This window comes from Apostichopus japonicus, chromosome 23, assembly GCF_037975245.1.
Source record: "Apostichopus japonicus isolate 1M-3 chromosome 23, ASM3797524v1, whole genome shotgun sequence".
Taxonomy (NCBI): Eukaryota; Metazoa; Echinodermata; class Holothuroidea; order Aspidochirotida; family Stichopodidae; genus Apostichopus; species Apostichopus japonicus.
In genome coordinates, this window is record NC_092583.1 from 2,769,580 (window position 1) to 2,793,382 (window position 23,803).

Consider the following 23,803-nt stretch of genomic DNA (forward strand, 5'->3'; position numbering starts at 1 on the left):
GATGATTTGAACCGTAGTCGCGTCGCTTTCAAGATGGCGGCCTCCATTAGCCCACTCAGAGCTTCTCTCTTTATCATAAAAGCCAACGTTTTAAAATCACCTTACAAGACAACAAATCGTTTTATATTACCTTTGTTGTGCTGTAGGAATGCTTGCAATAGTAAGAACATTTGTTCATCGCCTGATTACCAACAATCCAGGTAAAACATCGAATGGTAGCAAAAAGGCATAATTTACTAACGTAAATAACAGTTACACTATCGTTAGGCCTATTACTACTAGTGTAACAGAACATAATATGGTTAGTGCAATTGCAGGCCCATACTGTAGCCTACTGTAAAAATGGAACAACACTGATATTGATAAACACTGTACGGTAGTTGACGCTGTAAATATGAAATTGTGATGACATTTTTGAAAACAAGTTTAGGACTAGTTGACAGGAGCTTTTCACCAGCCCTTCGATTCAATAAAGTCAAGGATTGCTCTCTTGTTTATTTACCCTATCATCGTTTCAATTTGCGTTGCTTTTGTGCAGTTTATTTACCTGATCATCAGTTCAATAATAATGGCGCTCTTACATATTTCCCAGATCGTCGGATGAATAAGCACTTCATTGGTGCTTATTTACCCAATCATGCCAAACATTTATAATTCATTCTTATTTTTGCTGTATTAATTTTCTCAAACACAACATTATTTCAAACAAATATTTCAACAGCTACAGGAAGCTACAAAACTGGAAATATCCAGGCTATAAGTATAACTTAGCCCAGCTCACACAATGTTACTCATCCTCGCCATCATCTGCGACTTCCAAATGGGCTATTGTTCGGCTGGTACAAAAGGGTGGAGAACTCTCAGAGAAAATTCTTTACAGAATATCACCAAAGCTACATGGCTTATATAGACAGTTTATTGATGGTAAGTATAGGTGTCACAACATAAACGAAAGCAATATCCCAGCATCATCATTTCAGTAAAGTAATTCCAGGAATTGTTCTAGTACATTTTTGTGACCAAATAGCCTACATAGAGTAAACTGTCAATTTGGAACTAACAGGTCACACACATACAACATAAACAATTCTGCAAACTTATATTGTGAATTTGTTTTACTGGTCTATGATAAATGATTCTGCTAATTAAGTATTGTTTGAGATTAGTCATTAATATATCATCAGGATAGGACATGCCCAATATATGAAAAAATATATCATTGTATTGTAGTATTGACCACCACAGTAAAGTAATATTCTGTAACAGCAAATCATGTTTAGGATTTTTATTCCTAATGTCACATTTACAAGCGAGTTTATTTTGGTTTCTGCAGGTGGTAAAGCCTTCATCACAGATGTAAGGTTTGTGTACAGGCTAAGAGGTAGAATGAGGGAAGAGAATCTAACATTACAGGATTTACCCTGGAGAGATATTTACATAAAGGACAAGGTACGTAGATGTCTCATTATATCACTCTGTGTCCTATACCCTCCCCACTCTCTCCCGATTCTTTCTCTGGAGTGGAAAAGTCAAGCGGTCAATTATGAATGAACATCAGGTACTTAAATTAATTAAATTCATAATTGAAAGTAAGTGGATGCATGTAATATCAGCGAATAATTTATCCAGTATCGCATCACAAAATGGCAAAGCTACGCAAAATAGGCAGATTGCAATGTACAATTGCAAAGATGTACATTGTAACAGTTTTGTACACAGGGCCCATAGTATTTTATAAGAGACATACAGTAGTTAGTTAAAGAGCTTTCCAAACTGCTACACAAAATTCTAACTCTTAATTATTCCCTAAATGTGTTACAGTGTTTCCTGCAAATGAACATGATGTATACATTGTTTGTTAAACTGGCTGTCTTATCCAAATATGCTAAATAGTGAACAAATGGTTTAGCTATAAATAATATTTTTTTAACTCTCAGTTGTTTTACTGGTCCAGAGAATCACATTGCTTCTTTTTGAAACAAATATCTATTCCAGGCCTACAATATATTCATACTAGAGGCACTTAATAGGCCTAGTCTGCTATTGTATCCATAAGAAATGGTATTGTTATTCAATAGGAGACAAGAAATAGCTGTAATTATATGTTTTGTTTTGTATAGAACAATGGATTAATTACCCAGTGAGGGAATGCAGCAGGAAATAGAATGTGGTAGAAATATTTACAATGGTAAAATACAATCCAAACATTTTCAAATATAAATCAATAAAAATGATTGTGTGTGATATGGCATCATTCCCTGACCACATCCAGCAGATTAGAGAAATTATTACATTGTTTGTCTTATCCAAAAATTAACAATAAACAGTAATTGTAAAATTGTTTTATTATTATGATTTGTTTGATCTTGTATTAACAGGTTACAAGAGACATGGGAAAGGTTATTCCGACTATGATTGTCACATGGTTGCCATTTGCCTTCTATGTGATGTTACCTCTCATGTGAGTTCAACATTTCATGCAATCAATAATCAGGCTCTAATGAATGTTCATTTGAAGATGGTGATTTTGTTTTATTCATTCTGACCAAGCAATATTTTATTCACACAAACTTGAAGAACCATCAATCTAACAAAGGGCAGACTCAGATCGAGGAGTTTCAAAAAGGAAGGGGTGTGGCTCTGGGGTCAATGAAGATGTCTCCCATGCAGGGAGATCTGGTGGTCCTCACCCAAAAAAAGTTAAAAGAAACATTAGAAATGAAAAGGTTCATTCTGAGGCATAGTTAGGCTTTAAAGTAGATCGATAATTAAGTCTACATGCAAGGTTGTGCTAATTACTAGTTTTAATTGTTTTTCTGTGGGGTTGGAACATCCTTCCTGGATCCATGCTAGAAGAGTAAAAGATCTCTGTGCCTATGCTACAACCCATTCACTTTGTTGTTGATTTGCAAGTTATGAACTGTTTAAGCCAATGAAGACAAGTTTCATGCCCCACAAACTGAAAGTATAAATTCTATATGTTTTCATCAACAAACCGCTTTAAAGATCCCTCTTGAGATTTTAATGGCAGAAATAACAGATTACAACTTGTGGTATGTTATCTAACCTCTAGCCATTCTATGGTGTACCTGGACACTGTGGTAAACCCACTCAACGTGCAGCATCAAATACATCAAGAAAATAAAACTGTTACTTCTCTACCAGCTGTTAGTCCTAGGAGTTGGGAAAAAAATTGTAGTCTATTACTTAATAAAAGGAAATAATTTATACATATTTTTTTTCAGACATTTTCCACTCTAAATTTTATTTTAATGTAATTAATCAGATGCTGTGGGAAGAATGGCCGACTATTACTTACAGCTACGATCTCTGATCCAACTCCGAAACAGTTTCCCATGTGAGAGTTGACCTAATTTACCTTAATCATCTTAATTTTGCAGATTTACTTTCCCGAGACAATTTTTGTCCGACCACTTTTTAAATAAAGAACAGTTATCACAATTTCAAAGCAAGTCTTTGAAGAGGAAACGTCTTCAGGAAGAAACCATTTGGAGTCTCATAAAAGAGGAGACAGTGCACCCTCCAGCTGGTTCCCTCGTATCAGACAACTCGTCATTGATGGAGAAGTGTCCTGGCATGGAAGTCCAGGAAGTGTTGAGGCTGCGCCATCTTTTTGAGAAACAGTTACGACTCGAAGAGTTACCCAGGAAACACTTGGTGAGTGACCTTGTGACCTGAAAATGTCGTAAAATATTGGCCAAACATTGATTATTGTCAATATAATATAATATTAAATAATATAAAAATTATGCAAAATTAAGAGTTTTGTTCATACAATATATACTTTGCTTCTTGCTCACCTGTCTCCCCAAAGCCTCATCACTCTTCGCTCTACCGTGCCTAGAGTGAAACGGTAACCCTTTTAGCACTGTAAACCCTCTTCCTGTCAAAGCCCCTCCTTATCATTCTACCACAACAAAGTGCCAAGAATATTCTTGCAGACTTTGGATTTTACCTTCGGATCTGCATGTTTTTGGTTCCTTGGGAACCTGGTTTGAGCATCTTCTGCTAACCTAATTCTTTTCTGAATTTTTTTTTCTTATCATATATGTAAGAGTCTTATGCCAATTCTTGCATTCCCAGGTAGCTTTGTGTAAGCTGCATTCTCTACTTACCCTTATGCTGCCTTCATCCATGCTTCGTACAAGACTCGCTGGAAAGTGCTCTGTGCTGCAAGCAATTGATTTTGCCCTGAGGAGAGATGGCTTGATTATGATCGAAGAACAAGACCTGAAAAAGGTGAGAACCTTAAACCATGTGTTTTGTAAACTGTTTAATCTATTTGGTTGTTTTCTTCGTTTTTGTTTTTTCTGTGTTTGCTTTCAATATTATTTACATGTTAAAGAGGAACATAATCTAAGCATTCTGGTGAAATTTGCAGTCAATTCCTATTTACACTGACAAATAATGTTTTGTTTTTTCAAAGGAAAAACAAAACATTATTTATCAGTGTGCAACAATGACATCACACCTGTTTGCTCCAAGTTCACTTTTGGTAGGAAAGGTGGCAACATCAACTGTCAATATCTCAAAACTGTAAATAGGAATTGACTGCAAATTTCACCAGAATGCGTAGATTATGTTCCTCTGTAACATATCAAAAAGAAAGTTTTACCTGGACTATTCTTTTAATCACTTACTTTGATTGCTTGGATTTTTTCATAAAATCAAAGTAGATCGCCTATAAGTATAAAGTGGAAAATATCAATCTGATTTGATAAAAAATCCCAAAATATGAGATATTTAATTATTTATCCTTTGCCGTTCCACAGTTGTGTTATCAACGAGTGTTTGATACGAGCGATGCATCTCCTGCAACAATGCATGTCTACCTCAACTCTTGGCTGGAGACATCTGCAGTACTGAAAGGTAAAGTTTCGTACAGTCAAAGTGCATTTTGGATTGAACAATTCACTTTTCACATTTTGAATTCACGATTTGTTTCCACGTTTACTAGTGTCCGCGTCGGGTGGGGTCGTGTCACGACACACGCAGGCAGGCAATGTGTGTTAAATACAGCTTGAAAAGAAGATATCAACTCTTTCCAAGTCATAAATACTCATTTTAAGATTTATTTCATATTTCCTACATATATATAGTGACACTTTTTTTTTGACTGGCTCATCCAAGAATCTGTCTTTCAAAAAGTTAATGTATTTCTTGTTTGTTCTACTTGCTGGCTTGACCATTCACACATATATTTGATAGTGCCTTACACTTCTCACAACTCGATAGAGTAGTATATATAATATTGACATAGTACCCTGTGTATAGAAGTAGTATACTCTTAAACACTAACCACTTAGTGAATGCACGATGAGAATATTTTCACCGCAAACTGCTGTCGAACTGAAAATAGCCAGAAGCACTCATCTCTGGATGTTCTTAACTTTGCATAAAACGAAAGCAAGAAGAAAGAATTGTTATATGAAGACTTACGTAAATATTAAGCTAGTAAGAAAACATCATTTGACTTGCTTTCAGTTATATATGGGCCTAATTATGAATGTTAAATACAGATCAGGGATTTTTTTCTTGTCAATATTCCATCGCAAAAAGCTCTTCAAAATGTTCAAATTGCTATACAAGTCCCCAAAAGATGTATTGCATGTTTTGTTTGTACAGAGGAACCACAATATTTTGTGATGAAATTCTTTGAAAATATTTTGAGATGAATTTCAAAACCTTCAAAACTGTTACACCAAAATTTGAATAGCTAATTTTTCCCTGTAGATGAATTGACTATAAACAACCATCTCTATTTTCATTGTTTTTTTCTTCTTCTTTTGTTAGATTCTGAACAGTCGTTATATCTTCATCTTCCATTGTTTAAGAAGCAGTTATAGATGTGACAAAACTCTTGGGGTATAGGCTCTCCTTGGATCGGATGATTTACTGGGCCCAGTGTGCTGAAGGGTTCCACTAGTGGAACATTTCTAAATGTACAGTACCAGTTTAAATGATCGCACAAAAGCAGACACCCCAACACACTATGGGAGTAACCATTTAACCCAATGCAGAAAATCTTTATGTCTAACAAAATTTGATGAAATGTTTGGTTTTGGAAATTCGTGACTTTTATTGGTAAATTTCATCATCGTACCTGTTGCGATATTTTTTGGTGGAAAAATGAATCTAATCAGAGGATACTACTAGGTACATAACCTCCCTACCTTCTCTTGAACAGTGAGTTAGATAAATTCAAACTGTTCCAATTCAATAAAAAAAAGGGCAAGTTAACGGTGGTGGATGGTATCAGGGTTTAGACTTGACACATAGCATGCATATAAAATTTACCTCCTGTACAATGCTGGTAATATTCATGGGTTCAATTTTTTAGGATGTATGTGGTAATTTAAGTGCCACCTTGAAATAAGGTATATTAACTTAAATATTAGGTGTCCAAGAGCACTTTTCATCTACCTTCTACTTTCTTCAAGGGTCTAAATCTGCATGATATCATGATATCTGCATGATATTTGCATGTTTATCGTAGCCTCAGTCCGTACCGCATTATATCTCGTTGCAATTTGCTTTATATTCATAGTACTTCCATTTTAACCTTAAAAAGGTTAAATATCTTTTTCTTACTTTTTGCTTTTTGAAAGCATGTTATCAATTTGAAAAAAAATGCAGTTTCATATGAAACAAGAAGTCTTATGAATGTTTATATACAGTATCAATATAAATTACTGTTTGAAAACAAAATATAATTTCTTTTTTTTTTCTGGGTTTTTTTTTCTGGCTATTACATCTTGTAATCTATAAAAGATCTTTTCTTATCAACATTAATTCAATAAGGTTTGCCAATGAGGAGTAACATCAGAAATATGCTGATGGATATTACCACAGTTGACGTGGAACAATTCAACAAGTTCTTCAACGACAACATTCCATTATTATTAAAACACTAGCAATAATGTAACTCGATATCAATGAAAAAGAAAACACAAACATTGTATATAAGATGATTTATTTTATTTTCTTGTAAATTTTTTCTCATATGCATCTCACACTTTGACACTATGAACTACTACACAGAAATACAACCAACGTATACTGAAATAAGAAATCGACTTCTTCCTTCAATATGAGAAAGAAAGTCTTCATATTTGGTCTATGACTAGGTATTACATAAAAGCCGCTAGTAGAAGAGGGAACTTCAATACACAGATAAAAATTGTGAATGTGTACAAGAGACAATCCCGTTTTTATCAGAAATGTTTTCTAATAAATATTATCAGTCCGCAGAAGTGGCGTTTATATAAAATGTGAAAATAAATAACGGTCAGCGCATACGACTATGGACTCTAAATCGGAAAATTAATACACTCCCGGACCAAACTTCTCTGAAATGAGATGGTTTACTCGGTGCAGAAACCATTTGAAAACGAATCAAAACTTGGACAAGCTTCTTTCAAAAGTCCTTGCAAGTTTGTTTTCTGCGATTGTACAGAATGCAAAGTGTTAATATGTCTTGTACACCTTGTAATATTATGTGATGAAACAAATCATAAATAATCAAAAATGTTGCGGAACAAGGGTTATCCGTTTTCTAAAACAACACATTGAGAGGTTTTAAAACAGAAAACGACTGGATTTACTAGAATTAGAGATTAAAAATGACAACATTTATGTAACGCAAGGACTAACATGAATATTAACTTAAGAATCGATCTGGACGTCAGATTAAATATTTCAAACCGAGGTTAACTTTGGCAGGAGTGAGAAAAAAATTACTTCAGAGATACTGTGAAAAATGAAAAGCCTCTCTTGAAATGTTCCTTTAAATACTCTTCCTAGTCAGAGATAACATAAAGCTTCATTTAAAATAGAAAATAACGAGTTGGTCGGAGGGGTTTATATATAAAAAAGAGACAGTTAGCAGATGTCACTTAAGAAGGTGGAAATCTAAACTAATTTTTGCAGTGTCATCAAATAACAGGAGAACTGCAATGTTGTGATGCTAAGCTAGAACTACTCACTCATAACTCTGATGTTAGGTGCTGAAATTTAAAGTGACCAAACAACTTTTGTTTTGTAGTAAACAATTTTTGTTTACAAAACAAGTTTTGTAGTAAACAATGTTCATACACAACACATGTGTGTGTATGTGCATGTGTGTATATATATGTATATATATTTGAAATTGTTGGGAGTTGGAAAATGTTGATGCATCTATCCAGTCAAGTTTGTGTAAAACAATAACATTAGTAATAAAGCTTGCTTACATATCTAGCGAGCCAAGCCTGGGTAAAAGTCTAGCCATTAAACACAACAGTGGGTGAAGTATGCACCCGAGGAAACATGGCTAAACAGACAACAATATTAGCAACCTGGGTAAACAGCTAGCTAACAGTGAGTGATTTTATGTATCTTAAAAGTTCCTGGTAGCTTTCATGTTACCAGGAAAAGGCTGTAATATGCTGCTAGCATAAGCCACAGTGACTTTTAATCAAATTGTAGCTTCATAATTTAATGAGATGGATAAGCTAAAGAATTTTTTTTTTTAAAACAAACAAAAATCTACCCAATGGCAATGTCCTGGATGGGTTTTCTGACTGGATTACAGCCCATTCACAGTGATGAACCACTACAAATGCTGAAACTGCTGAACATGAAATCATGGCTTTCAGGATTTCACACAATATCTGACAAAAAACATACAAAAATACATAAAACATATTGAAATAAAGTACAGAACCTCTTGGTATTTTTGTTTTTTGCACACAAGGTTTTTAAGCCTACACACAATGCTGAACAATTAAATTAATATAACAGTTAAAAATAAAATGATAAAGAAAAAATGGTATTTAGCATGATCGATAAACCTCTGAGAAAAAGAGTAACAAACATACAATGTAGCACACAGATTGTATCTCCTTCACAATACCAGCTTGTGTAAAAAAGTTGGCATCTATAACAAATTTTGGATAAAAAATTGTAATTTCAGACATTTTCTAGATTCTAGAGAAATATTGAAGTGAAACATACAACGACAGATATAAAAAAAAACGATAGATGTCTAGCGTTCTAAAAAAAACAACATTGATTTACTGTTCACGATATTATTCGGATAGAAGAATCAGAATTTGTTGCTTCAACTATGATTTAGAGTAAAAAGTTTTTTTTCTTTTCTTTTTTCAATCAACTCTCTGACTGAAAATGGAAAAAAAAAACTCTATAATGGTGGGGACAGAAAATTGGTCCCAGATAGAAACAGAAGTTGATTAAATGGATCTCTTTTTATCTGACCACCTCCTTTTCTGTATTTATAAACTTGATTCAACTTGCACTGTGGCTTTGTACTCAAAGTAACTGAGATGTTTCGTTTTTAACAGTGGCAAGATAAAACATATTATTACAACAGGCCTCTAACAAGGCTTTAACCCAGCAAGATGTAAAAAGTGAATTCATTATATCCGAAAGTCCTGAATCGTAAGAATAAACAAGAGTCTGTTTGGCAATGAATGCATTACTTATTCCTCAAATTTTTGTCACCTTTTTTGCTCAAGTGTTTAATAGTCTTTTAACTTTGAATTTCTTGAACATTAAAAAACTAGTGTCTTTTCAGAATACAACTTTTTTTAATTTTGTTTTCAAATTCTGTTTACTTTGTTCAAAAGACTATGTCAGCTTAAGACTAATGCAGATTATTGGACAACTTGAACAACTGTAAACTTTGGTGAAAATCTAGCCTATATAATGATCCAAAACAACCATTACCTTCACCTTTAGAATGTAAACAATTGGGTAAGATGAATAGCACATCTTCCTCAACATTTCAGACACAACCACTTTCAAAAGACGTCCGGGAAAGGAAGCGCCGCTTCATTCATTGTACGATGTCATAATGCCACTAGGAGTTGAAACTCTTCTACTTCCAACTGTGTATCATTTATGTTTCCATTGTTTATGAGTGACAGCTAAAGAGCTTCTCACTGAAAGCAATAACAGTATTTAGTTAAACAAAGAACATTATTCTTCTAGCACCAATATATAGAAACTACCAACTCTGTCAATAACTTAAAAAAAAAAAGAAAACTTTAAGCACAAGTTAATATGTGATGATTTCAAACTTGTTTAAGTCTTCATCTATCTTTACTGCACACACATAAAGAGCAAAAATAAATATCTTTTGAAAACACAATTTCTATGTTTCACAGCCAATTGCTGGAATAGGAAGGCGAAGGAGGGGGTGGCTTAGAATAACTCCTTTTTTTCCCTTCCAAATAAGACAATGGTAATGGTTAGAGTCACTTCTACAATAATGTTTTTTAATTTTGTTAATTATCTGAATGAAAGAAAACTGCATTAGTATCTAAAGCAATACCAAGGTACTATGCAATTGTCCCTACAAATGGCAAGTGTTGAAATAATAAATACAAGCAAGAAGACAATAAATAGCAAGAATAAACAGAAACATCGCAACAGAGTTTTGACGGTTGGCAAAAATATAAATCCCCCCCCCCAATAAAAATAAATATAACTTTTACAGGGGAGAGAGAAAACTAATATTTCCTACTCTTCCCATATGGATGATTATAAAACAACCTCTACTAAGTTGAAATTCTGCTTTCCAGAATATCGACTTGGGGGGAGGATATTATCGCAGAAATGCTCCCGTAACTCGTCTCTCATTCGCTGCAATGAAACACACAACATATTAAGCGAAATCGATACGATTACTGATACTTTCAAAACGTTATGATGAACACTTATAATTATCAACATATTCACATAATACTGTAGAATGTTTAATGATTTTAAAGCAAACAATAAATGTGGGAAAACATTAATGTAGTTGATGAAGGTTACAGAGGTCGCAACTACCCTTCTTCCGACATAACGTTGGTAAAAGAGCATTGTTGAGATGTTCTCACAAAAATCTCGCAAAAATCTGATCATGTTGATTACTGATTGACCACTTTACGATGATTTATCTTTCAAGACAATACTGAGTATGTTGCAAGAGGTCTCTTCCTGACAAATAAATTTATACAAAACTATTCATTTCCAACAAAAAAAAGAGTAGGAAAAAACAAAAAATTTGTGCATGGGAAGGATGTCCCAAATTAGATTACTTTTTACTGACCACTGCTGTAATAAGAGACAAAAGATTTCAGCACCATATTCATGACTAAAACAATTAGACTTGTTACCAGTTCTTAAACACTGTACAACGACATATAGATGACGGAAAAAGAAGATTTCGGCACTTTACAGACGAAATCGACTTGATGTTGAAATGCGGATAAACCAATGAAATATCATCATAAATGTAGGGTGCATTTTTCAAATATTTAACAAGCTACAGGTATGACTTCACAATTCCTTTTTTTCCCCTTTCAATTTGTGATAGACTTTTTGGAATTTTCAGCCTCAGTGGGGTACTGTTTAAAATGGCAGAAAGATGCAAGTGCCTTTTTCTTCCAAGTGGTGGATGGCAAGATTTATCCAGTTTAATAGCCTGACCTTTTTGAGGCATCCATGGTTATTCTCTCGTTTAGTAGATACCATGTTATATCACATTCCTACATACTCTAGAATCAAGACTAAAAACGGCATATTTTCCAATGAACGACAACGACAAGATTCTTTTCGTAACTGATTTTCAAGAAGTCGTGCATTAACGATACATAACGCAAGTAAGAGAAAAATGAAATTAAAAATTGAAAATCAATTTCAAACAGGTAACATTTTAGTTTGGTTTTGAGTTATGGGAAGAAGAACGACGAATATCACTGAGGATATTGTTCCAAAGACGGGGAGCGGCATTTGAAAAAGCTCTTAGACCGTAAGTACTGGTTCGAACAACCACAAGAGATCTTGGAAAGATTGGCAAGATCACACGAGAAAGGGACACAAGGATTGACTAGTTCGGTTAGATAGTCAGACGTCATGAAGTTGAGAACCTTATAAGTGAGGATGGTATTCAACTGGTATTAACCAATGAAGATCTTGAAGAGCCGATGTGATTTGCTCTTGTTTTTTCGTGTGAGGGGAGACGAAACAAGCTGCAGAATCTTGTCTTCGCCGAAGTCTCGAGATATCTATTGGTGGTAAACCGATGAGATCTTATTTTAATTATCCAGCCTGGATGTTACAAATGATGGTTGGGTTTTGCCTCTCGTTTATGATAAATTGATGGCACTTCCTGTACATAGTTTGTCATCGTATTCGATAACACATCGACGATAGAAATATCTACCGGCTTCATGTAGTGAGTATTTCTTTTCCGAAACAGAGTAATCTGGAAATCCTTCAATATTTAATGTTCAAACACATGTTGTGTTGCTAGCATATGAAGATATGTTATTAGGAATAGTTAAGTGCTGACTTCAGGCTGTGCATTCAAATTTGGAGTATTTATAGATGCAAATATTCATGAGTTTTCATTATCGGAAATCAGAAAGCCAACAAAAAACTGGGCAGGTGGTTGTCTAGATGATTACTACGGCAACCAATGACATCACCATGGTGAAAGGCCTACTTTATATGTTATATTATTTTATTTTAGCAATCCACCTGCCAATTTCAAACTAGGAGATAAGGGGTGGGGGAGGGGTAGAGAGTTTCATATAGAGCTAAAAAAAACAGTACTGCATCCTAAACAGACAAAAATCAAGACTGTTTTCAACTGAAAATGAAAAATTTCACAGTATTTTTTTTTACACTCATGATTCGAGAGCATTTCTAGACAACTAAAGACGAAAGTAATTTTTCTCGCAAACAGACCAGAAATGAGCAATTTTTTTATTTCAAGGGGATCAATCAATTTGACAAGTCAAAAGTTGATATGATCTCCAATTTTGGGTGGTTGCACATTGCCAGCTGGTTATTACTATCAACGACAACATATACACTGATTGTCTCCACTCATGATTACCTATCTGATCTTAATTAACTCCTTGATAACCTCTCTTCGTTAATTACCTATTTCAATGATTACCTCTTTCCTTCCACTTTTTAAGTTGTACTTATATGACTTGGCTTTGTAACTGTGTGTCATTTCGACAACAATAATGCCTGTAGTTTTCCTTCATTTTTTGGATGGCCCTTCAAATGTCAAAGGGATCAACATGGCTACAATAATTTGGATGATCCTCATTAATGATCTAATGACCATTCATGATATACAGAACTATTTTGTGTCGCACAGATTTCCTGGTTTTGCTTCGAAATTTTTTGTAGTATTTACCAAAATTGCGGTGTCCCTTATGCTCGTTTCAAGTATTGTTGCTTTAGCAGGAGAGTCCAAAATGAACTATTTAAGTGATGATGAGAATACAAAATAGTATTGGGTGAAATTAAGTAATTTAAACGAGCACAAACAAACCCAAATAGACTTTGCTAAGGAAACTAACACAGGAAAGAACCTGTGCAGAATAACCAAACATAGAAAAAAAACCAGTGCTAGACTGACACCCCCAGTCCCCTAACAACGTGACTGTGGCCATGTAACCATGACAACATTTTATATATAGAGCAGTACAGCACACAATATATATATATATATATATATATATATACACATACATATATATATATATATATATATATATATATATATATATATATATATATATATATATATATATATACATAAGCATATATATATATACATATAAATTTATTTATATTTATTATAATCAATATTATAACTATAACCAATATTATAATTATATGAACAATTATAAAATAAATTATAATATAAGTTATTATAATAAAATATAATAAAAACAGTAGCTGCAGCACTTCCTCTCTGAAATTGTGAAAATGGTTTAAAATTTTTCTCTGGATTTACTTCAACATACTGGTATGGAATGTTATTGTCCAACAAGGTGCTAATGAGCCTCACCAGTGTCATGACGATACAACTTCTACCTTGAATCATAAATGCAAAACTTAGCTACCTAAAAATATTCATGTTTTATGAAATTTATGCTCTAAATTTATGCTTTAAAATTGTTGTAGAGTGAGTGAGGCTTTGAGAATTTTAGGTGAACACTTGATGGAAAAAAGAAAGAAGGAAATTTGGTGGAGGAAAAAAAAAAAAAATTCAAAACTTTGAGATTCTAGATAGACAGATTAATCTAGACAGAATAACACCAAGAATGAACTATGATGCACTTTGATGGGTTTCGAACGTGTCAGTGTAGTGAAGGAATTAAAAACAAGGTTGAGATATTTATTTTTCGAGGTTAATACTTAGAAGCTAAAGAAGAATCTTTGGGCAATCTGAGCTGGCAAAGTGAGACCTTGTAAAAAGACTTATCTTAAAACCACAGAAGGTGCCTCACATTCTAGGCATTCCAGACGTAGTATTGGCAATATGTAAATGAGATGTTAATGAGATGTAAATGAGATGTGATCACGCTGCAGCAATCCAGCTGTAATTTCAGTTGTCCATGTTACAATCGACTGGCAAGTAAGGCATGATGAAAGTTGGCACATGATTAAACCTGCAAAAATAAAATATGAATTAAAAAATTAAAAACATTAAAAACAAATGAAAATTATTATAACAGATGCCCCATACAAAAATACCACCAGCATAAATGTGCATCACTTACAGTAATTTAGTATATGAATGTCTATTATCCTTATCTAATACAGACAAAACCTTGAAAAGCTTACAGACTCAGCCACGACCAATTTTGTCTCGCTTGAGTGTGTGGTACCATCACACTGTAGCAAAATTTATGTATGTTTCTACACATAATGGGATTTACCAGTTACAGAAAACAGTTGAAAAATGTTAAGAGAAAATATGATGCTACTAATGGATGAAAGGGACAAAAACCATTTGAATTTAGGGAGATAACTACTGATATGCCCTGTGGCACATTAACTGTTACAGTATATACAGCACACAAGTGAACAAATATTAGATCAAATACTGATTCCAACAGTATGAATTTTTGCCTGTGTAAGGCATCATGTCTATAGTAGGATGCTAAGGGAGGGGGCTGGGGGGGGCTGCAGCATCATGCAGCCAGGCTGCACGGGACATCATAGAGTCCTGTGCAGCCTGGCTGCATGATGCTGCAGCCCCCCTCCCTCCTCCCTTAGCATTAGTTTGCGCTGTGCAGTTTCACACGACAGCCATTGCTGGTCATCAAGATAATCTCTATTCTTTGATACTGATTGAGGCTGGCTGCAGAGGATATTGCAGCTGCTGCAGCTTTTCTTCTTGGCACAGTGCCAGACCAATATCAAAAGTCTATCAAAGGTTTAAACTTCAAAGGTGGTATCTCTCCAAAGAGTGCACATCATTGACAGACAAGATTTTTAAGACATGGCAACAATTTACTGTGAATGATAAACAACATGTTTGATTTTCACCTGTGGTCATGTGTAACCTTTTACTACTTTTCCTATGACCCTTGATGCCTATCCTACTCCCCCCCCCCCTTCCATCTCCTCGTTTCACATTTCCTCACTACAGTACCGTAAGGAATTGTTAAAAATATTTGAAAGACTCCTAATAGGTGATCAACAACAATACCAGAATAAAATCTTATTCCAGCCACTTTAAAATTTGCTCAGATTGCAAACATCTACCTGGTATTGAAATTAAGATATTATTACTTAAGGTAAAGATTATAAATCGCTATTTGTGGAAGCTAAAAATAAGATCTTAATTATGTCCACACACTCCCTATTCCCTCTCCCAATCCTAGTCCCCACCCTGTCTTATCCCCTCCCCCATCCCTCTCTACTCCATCTGTCTACTGCCATTAAATTATATATATATATATATATATATATATATATATATATATATATATATATATATATATATATATACTGAATTAAATTCCAACTTACTCTAATCTGCCACAGCTGATTTCAGGATTGGTAAAGTTGTCATTGGTTTGAATATACCAGGTACGGGTGACTCCATTGTACCATCCACAATGAACGCGTCACACTCGACAAGTAATTTCTCCTTTTTTGGCAATTTCTTCTCCCGTCTGGTTATCCCGTCCTGGGATACCCCTAACCCTGAATCATTGCTAGCGTCGCATGGCAACGAGTGCAAGCTGCTCTCCTCCAGATCGTTCGGAGCGCACGGATCTTCTGTCCCAGAGAACACGGCAGAGTCACTGGAGGAGTCTGACGAGTCCCTCTCCTCCTCTTCCGACAATTTCTTCCTTCCTTCATCCTCTACATCTTCACTATCCTCTAACGGAGTGTCCCCATCCTCCCCCTCCTCCTCCTCCTCTTCTTCCACGACAATGTTGTCATGGTTACCCTCCCTATTGGTACACCCTGCTGACATAGCCCCCGTACTTTCAACTTTCTTTGGAATGGTTCCTTCATCTTTATCTTCTCGTTCGCAATCGAGCGAGCTTTCCTTGTCGGGCATTTCCAGAGAATCCGATCCGTCGCCGACCGAGAAGTACTGCCTCTGCCAAGAGGTGTTCCCTGGCGTTGCTGAGGGGGAGGAGGGCTTGGCTGCTTCCTTGGGAAGGTTCAGGCCCTGTACTGTGTATAAACCAGACGATACTGGAGTAATACTGTTGGTGGCAAGTGCTGTCTCCTTCATTTCCTCGAAAGAGTTTGCAGTCATGGACGAAGTGTACGTTGAATACAATTGGGGACTGATCCCGTCGGTCAGCATTCCCAGTGTCACTGCGGGCTCCTGCCTCGATTTGACGAGGCTCTGAAATATGGAGCCCATAGGGGGGAGCCCTTGTCCCTCCATGCTTTGGGTTATACTTGGAAATTGCCCAAAAGACTGCAGAGTGGAACTTTGAGTGAGCTCTGTGTAAGTTTTCCCTGTCTGTTCTTCCCTGTTGTTACCTCCCTCGTTCTCGTCTGGGTACTCTGAGCTTTCTTCCGAAGGTCCCGGAAATTCTTGAGCATCATGAAAGTAAAAGTGACCCCCAGCCTGCCCTCCTAGGTGGTCGCCTCCGGACGTCGAACTCGCCTCGGAGCTGGAACTGACACTGTCCTCTGAACTGTCGTAGCTGGGAGTCGACGATAATCCCACAATACCGCACGACGGATCCCCCTCTACGGGGCTATCGTCCGGATCGTTGAAGTGAAGCTTCTGGGGTCCGTAACTGGCATTTAGACTTTGGCAAGACTCGATCCTGATGGGGATTCCCCCCTCAGATGATATACTACTATATCCCGGAGACTGGAAGGAACTCGACGGGAAACTCGGAAAATGTTCGCTGCGAAAACCGTCGTTATGAAGGTCCTTGCTCAAGGAGTTACTGAAAACGTAGGAACTGGAACTGAAACTACTCTGCGACGAATCGAGCGACTCAGTTTGGCCCGCAAACTGAGGTTCCCTCTCCGGTGACGAGAGCTCATTGGACGATTCGTTCTCCGAGCCGTAGTCCTCCCACTCCAACTTCTGCATCGTTGAAATGAAGTGTTCTCTCACCTTGATGGGATTGAACTCTATCCGTCCAAACTCGTTCTGACAATAGTCTTTAGTACAACCGCAAGGGAAGGACATCCTGTCCACCTGACATTTGATACCCGCCAGGCTGCACTGGCACTTCTGCGGGTCACAGTAGCCGGCGCAGTCGCACCCGCAAGATTCCCTGGAGATGCGAATCTTCTTCAATTCCAGTTTCTCGGTGCGATCTATCTTCCGGACTCCCGAGGTCCTGAGTAACAGCCTCCTCTGCTTCGTCGGTACCGGCTGTAGGAAGTAGTAATCGCCGATGGCGATCTGGTTGATTTCTTCCTCCACGTCTTCGTCCAACGCCGTCTCTTGGAAGTCACAGTTGCTCCTGAGCATCTGATCTCTGCGCCTCTGCAGGAGCTGGCTCTTGAGAGCGGTCCGATGACTCAGCTCTTGCAGTTGGGCAAACTCGGCCAAGGTGAACTTCTGAATCGTGTCGTGTTTCGGTGACATTCCTGCAAGACAATTAAGAAGATGAGACCAAAGAGGTGTTTCATGATTTGCCGGTCGGGAAACTGGTTTTTAACCAGTTTTCATGAAAGGAATAAATGATATGATATCTTGAGGGGCATACCAAAAGGAGCTTTATGAACTTACTTTGATAAATTTTAAGATGCCATTCAATACTTTCATTTCAAACAATGAATCTATGACAATTCACTCTGAAATGTGTTTACTGATATGACGATTTGTGCCCGGGTGACCAAATGTTGATGGATCAAAACAAACACATTAATGAGGGTTCTGCCAAGTCGGTCCTATCTAGTTCCGTGAAACTCACGAGATCTGTTTTAAGCAGCTTAACTTGTGTTTCCTGATGGATGGAACCCTGAACTAGTCAATCAATTTTAGCAGCTTGTTGGTATGCAAGTTCATCGTGCCTCTTCTCGGTTTGTGAGCACTTTCGGGTGACTGTGTTACTTCATTTCCGAGATTGTTAAACCATGCAGAAATCCTGCAGAGCCCGATTACTCACGCAACATTAACCTCCACGGCCAGGTTGACGAAACCTAGGAGGGTGTCCGAGACGGAGTAAATGCAACTCTTACATTCTGTTCACTTATCAGACCATTTTGATTAGTTAGCAGAATAATTTAGGGGAAACGGAAGTTATCAAATTAAACGAGTGACAAATACGCTTAGCCCTGTTACTGGCCTTACCAAGAGTAGCTCCACCTTGGCTGGGGACAGACGTAAAGCCCTGAGACCGAGGAAAATAAAAGACCGTCACACCGTCAAATGAAACCCTTTTCTTTCTTCGCTTCTTCAATGGGGTGCCATCTTCTACGTGGGAAACACAATATATATATATATATATGTACAAGCAATGTGTATTAAAATGATCAAAGACACAGAGTGGAAAATCAGAAACAAGCGTTGAATTTATCAAAGAAAGCGCTGACAAAAAACATGGGAATATAAGCTGTGTGTACGGTTGTGTGATTACCAAACATAAAAGGGAAATACATATGTTTTGTGACGCGATAAAATATTAGATAAATTATTCCACATTTGCATGCCAAGAGTTCTTTCAAATTCCATCAAGAATGAATTAAATAGAATTCTGCTTTAGAATTCTGCTTTTTAAGAACTCATTTATCTACAGAGCAGCCATTTATATTCAAAAATGGGTTCTTAGAATCTCTGTTATCATCCTTTTAATCTTTCAAACTTCTAATCCTCCATCTTATTTCTTATTTGTTCATGCTTTCATGATTGTACATTTTTACGTCTTTTATGTATCATTATTATCTGTCCTATTTGTAAATTTTGCAATTTATACTGGAATAAAGAAATTGAATTAAATACGTAAAAAAATTTTTTTTTTTAAAGTTGAATGTCAATGAACGTCCATTCAATCTGTAAATTTACTGATATTGATTTAATATATTACCTTTTCTCTCCATAATGATTGGCTTGTAGTTTTTCTCGTTACCAAGGATTAATGACTCCTCGTCACAGGATCCTTCCTCGTCTTCCTGCTCCTCCGGTTTCCTCTTCAGTGTCTGTGAAATCTCCTTGGTAACTGTTGCCATGTTACCCTTTGTTGTCTGGTGAAAGGCTATGGAATCATGGGTGGGCTAGCAGTACCTTAAAATTAATAAGCACCTTTGGTTTCTGCAGTCATGATGAATTTAATATATGAATTCTGAGAAAATACAAAACAAAACAAAAATAGAACAGTTAAGCAAAAATATCACAAAATTATGGCTATAGATATTGTATGTGTTGACATTATCTTAGGCTTAGGTGAGGCTTAGAATCCCACCTCACCATTTGATAAACACTACTTTGGAAGCCTCTTCACCCTTCCCCCTCCCCCTTTATATTTCCTTCACATCCTTCCCTCCCCCCTCCCCAATCCCCTCCTTAATTCTTTCCAGAAGTTTCATTCAGGTGTTGAACACAGCCCATAAACTTACATTATCTATTTTCTAATACTGAAAAACATTCTAGCAAAATCTATCAGAATCCAGGAATGGGTGTTCACTCCTTGTGGATTGAGACTATTTGAGACATTTTTACTTCTAAGGAATCATATCAAAATCTGAGCCAAGGTATCATTCTCCATTCTCCTTGTACCCTCACTGGGAAACCTGATCATTATGTGCATACTTTACACCACATTGCATCTAATAAGATGTTGCGGACACCCACACATCTTAGACAGGGAAAAAAATGGGGAATCAAGCCCTTGAGAGTGAAACTGAAACCGATTCTTTTAAATACGAAAGGTGGAATCAATTTGTGCAAAAGTATCAGATATGGCATTCACTAACATACAAAAAGGTGGTACAACAGAGTTTGAACTACAGTAGGACTAGACACATTACGTAGTCAATGAATGTTTGTCGGCTGTGACCTTTCTTCGGTATTCCGATATGCGTACTATCCAAACCCCCCATGTCCCTTTCCACCATTTGTTTGACATACACTGGCACAGGGGGTGGGGGAGCGGAAAAATGCCAAACACTGCTTAACTGTCTAATACATTCTATAGCTTCTGTATTTCCATATGCATCCTATCTCCCCCATCCCACCCCACCCCACCCCACCAACTCTTCCCAACTACTATTTACCTATTGCTTTTCTTTACATACACTGGCACAGGGGGTGGGGGAGCGGAAAAATGCCAAACACTGCTTAACTGTCTAATACATTCTATAGCTTTTGTATTTCCATATGCATCCTATCTCCCCCATCCCATCCCACCCCACCCCACCCCACCCCACCAACTCTTCCCATCTACTATTTACCTATTACTTTTCTTTACATACACTGGCACAGGGGGTGGGGGAGCAGAAAAATGCCAAACACTGCTTAACTGTCTAATACATTCTATAGCTTCTGTATTTCCATATGCATCCTATCTATCCTATCAGTAAATCCTATTCTGTAATGAAACAGTAACAATATATGGCAAAATATGTACTGCCAAACATATTTTATAAGTTATGTAATTCCATATGCATCATATCTCACCCCCTCCGGCCCTCCCCTAACCCCCCGGCCCCTATCCTCCCAAACTACTACTATCCATTCCCACATTCCTTGATAAACACTGCAATACCTTCTGACCAATTGACTACAGTAATAGCTACTTTAGCCTGTATGGATTTGATGTTGTTTGTAACGTGGACAACAGCCTGCATGGATCCGACGTTGCATATAACATGTGGACAACAGCCTGCATGGATTTGATGTTGTATGTCACACACTGACAACTGATCTCATAATGTAATGTGCATGGTATGGAGGGGGAGAGGGTGGGTGGGTAGGTAATAGAAGGGAGTGATAAGTGGAAGGGAGGGGGATGGGAATGAGAAGAAGGTAGAGGATGAGGACTTTTCTGTATCTTTCACATTAACATAATAAAGGCAAACCCTGAACAGAAAACCTTGGGCCATTTTATGAAAGTAAATTACCACAAGGGTAATGAGAAAAAAAAGAGGAAAATATGTAAGCATCAATTGCTGGGGTAAAGTAAAGAGAGGAAGAGGCAAGGGCCAAGAACAAATGCCAGTACTTTTGCCAACATCAACCCTTCAAGCATTATAACTGAATTAATTTTAACTAAAATTTACACAGAAACATTTAATGCGTTAAAAAATGGTTTCCATATGCTCGTCATCGACACAATTGTCATTCTCTTTGAGCATTTATAATTACAATATACACATTCAACTCACATATCACACAGTCGTTGCTAAGTAACAGCAGGACGTATGGCTACGACAAAAGCATTCGAATCCCGTTACATAAAACACAAAGACACCTGATTGAACTACTCATATGCCTACAATTAAATACCAGTAATGTACATTCCCACACTGCATTGAATTCCGTAGAGGTAGAGTGTTACGATCTTCTTGAAAGACGATGGGAAAAACAAATCCACTTATTAAAACTTAACTGTACAGACTAACCTTTTCCGTCTTGTGTGAACTAGTTAAACCCCAACAGAGAGAATTATTCTTCTAATGAACAAGGAGGCTGCGTTAGATGTAACCCAAAGCGCCCATTAACAAATGATGCATGTTTCACAATCTATTACACAACTCTAATTGCCGTTCACTACGTCTACACCTCGTACATTAAAACCTCGCTGATCGCAAAGCACTTCCACGGCCGTCTCTCCTTGTGACAGAACCTCTCTCTCTCTCTGAATGTATGATGATTATTTATTTTTTCTCCATCTTCCCCCAATGACATAAAACAACTCTGCAATGAATTTGACTCTGATGACGGGGACGGTTGCCATGGCATCCTGATGAGATGATGCCGAGGTTTCTACACGTTTTTTACGTGGCCTATAACGAAGGTGTATATACATGTACATACTGTACAGAGTACAACACAGTATGCACGGCACAGGCAGATGAGGAGGAAGAGGAGGAGTAGGAGAAAATGGACAAGGCATAAATTGAAGAGTAGGTACATAATTATTACAAACAATCCCAAGCAGGTAGATTAAATGAGGCCGGCACGGTGTGAATTGTAACGGAATCTCCTCACAGAGTTGTCGAGGAGGAGGATGCAATGACGATGAATGAATATGGAGGCTTTTTTTTCTTTTTTTTTTCCTTTCTATTTACACTGACAGGATTTCTAGGAATTTATGAGAACTGACCGTCAATTTGCAATCCAGAGGGGTTTACTGTTGCATCGGTGACGTTTAAAGCAACGATGTGTTTGATTATGTCGGTGTAGGCATCACGAAAGACGATAGGAAGCAATTACTTTTCTGTCGGTTTTTGGTGCGAATCGGAAGTGTAGAGAGAATGTACATAACGTGTTCATACAATCAGCAAGTAGAGTGGGTTGAGTGGTTAATTATACTGTACAGTAGCAATAGGAAATATTAAAACAGAACACTTTGCATAGAGTCAAGTTGCATTTTGTAACTGAATTCTTCACAATCTGATTGTCTTGGGGTTACGTTCTGTAATATATATACTCGACTGGTATATATAAAAATAATATATATAATTCTCCAAGAGGGACAACAAAATAATTACCCAATAAATCACAGACAATCAGAGATAATTCATAATTTTAACCGACTCCCATTTAAGAGATATATACCCTAGTTTAACAAGTCATGTCAAGAACATGCCATATTTTTAATGGGTGATTTCATACGGCCACTGCAAAGGGAAATCTTTTCTTTTACCTTTTGAAATTCCTTTAAAAATCTGAAACGTAATGAAGTATTCACAGACGAAGTATTCAAAAAATGGTACCATCATTTAGGTCATGTAAAGAATTTAAAAAACGGATGGCTACATTATAATACAATGACCATATTTTTGTCCAGGAAAACCATGGACATATTGATGTTGATAACCCTCGCCTCCACACCCCCCCCCACCCTCCTTCATCCCCCTCATATTGAAATCAAGGTTTAGTACCTTCACTGTAATTTTAATGACAGGCATTTTGAGGCTCTCTCCATGTTTTGATGGTCTGATGTTTTTGAATGCTTAATGTTAGAACACCTCATCCAAACACTATTTAGTCTGAAGATACAAAATCTTGAAGGCCGCTGGAAGCCTTATTACTCATCACTAAATGGAAAACGATGCTGTGCGTGAAATACAGGCTATATGAAAATATTAAATGATCTGGGTTGCCTTTTTCTGTGAGCCATGTTACTGAAATTTACATTTGTATTGCTTACAGTAAACAATCACCACTTAGTCTGTACAGTTCCAGCTTCTGGATGGTAGGCCAAACAGGTAAACTGAAATTATATACCTTTTTACAAATTTCAGGGATAATCCTGGGGATGGTAAATAAAATCCGGGGACACTTTTAAGCTGGGTGCGGCACTTGATATCCAGGGACTTT

The 23,803-nt window shown here is 36.8% G+C and overlaps 2 protein-coding genes across 5 annotated transcripts in view; one reads left to right on the forward strand and one right to left on the reverse strand.

The window, feature by feature from the left end:
* Positions 1-10,501, forward strand: LOC139964876 (LETM1 domain-containing protein 1-like). 2 transcript variants are annotated; one of them, XM_071966935.1, is made up of 8 exons: positions 1-200; positions 722-924; positions 1,334-1,449; positions 2,379-2,461; positions 3,402-3,678; positions 4,105-4,260; positions 4,794-4,890; positions 5,815-10,501. In XM_071966935.1, exons 1-8 carry the CDS (start codon positions 34-36, stop codon positions 5,865-5,867), a joined length of 1,152 nt encoding a protein of 383 aa, XP_071823036.1. In that variant the 5' UTR covers positions 1-33; the 3' UTR covers positions 5,868-10,501. The 2 variants fall into 2 exon arrangements, with proteins under 2 accessions (XP_071823036.1, XP_071823037.1); XM_071966936.1 differs by having other exon boundaries at positions 2-200; positions 728-924.
* The window catches only part of LOC139964873 (uncharacterized), a 27,281-nt gene continuing 10,462 nt past the window's right edge, over positions 6,985-23,803 (reverse strand). The window contains exons 1-5 of one of the 3 annotated variants that reach the window (XM_071966932.1): positions 21,880-22,863; positions 19,347-19,601; positions 18,614-18,736; positions 15,856-17,907; positions 6,985-14,486 (exon numbers count right to left, since the gene is read on the reverse strand). In XM_071966932.1, coding sequence (XP_071823033.1) covers positions 15,857-17,907; positions 18,614-18,736; positions 19,347-19,488 — 2,316 coding nt within the window. In that variant the 5' untranslated portion in view covers positions 19,489-19,601; positions 21,880-22,863 and the 3' untranslated portion in view covers positions 6,985-14,486; position 15,856. Of the gene's footprint in view, positions 14,487-15,855; positions 17,908-18,613; positions 18,737-19,346; positions 19,602-21,879; positions 22,864-23,803 lie in introns of those variants that run through there. The other 2 variants (XM_071966933.1, XM_071966931.1) reach the window with 2 other exon arrangements.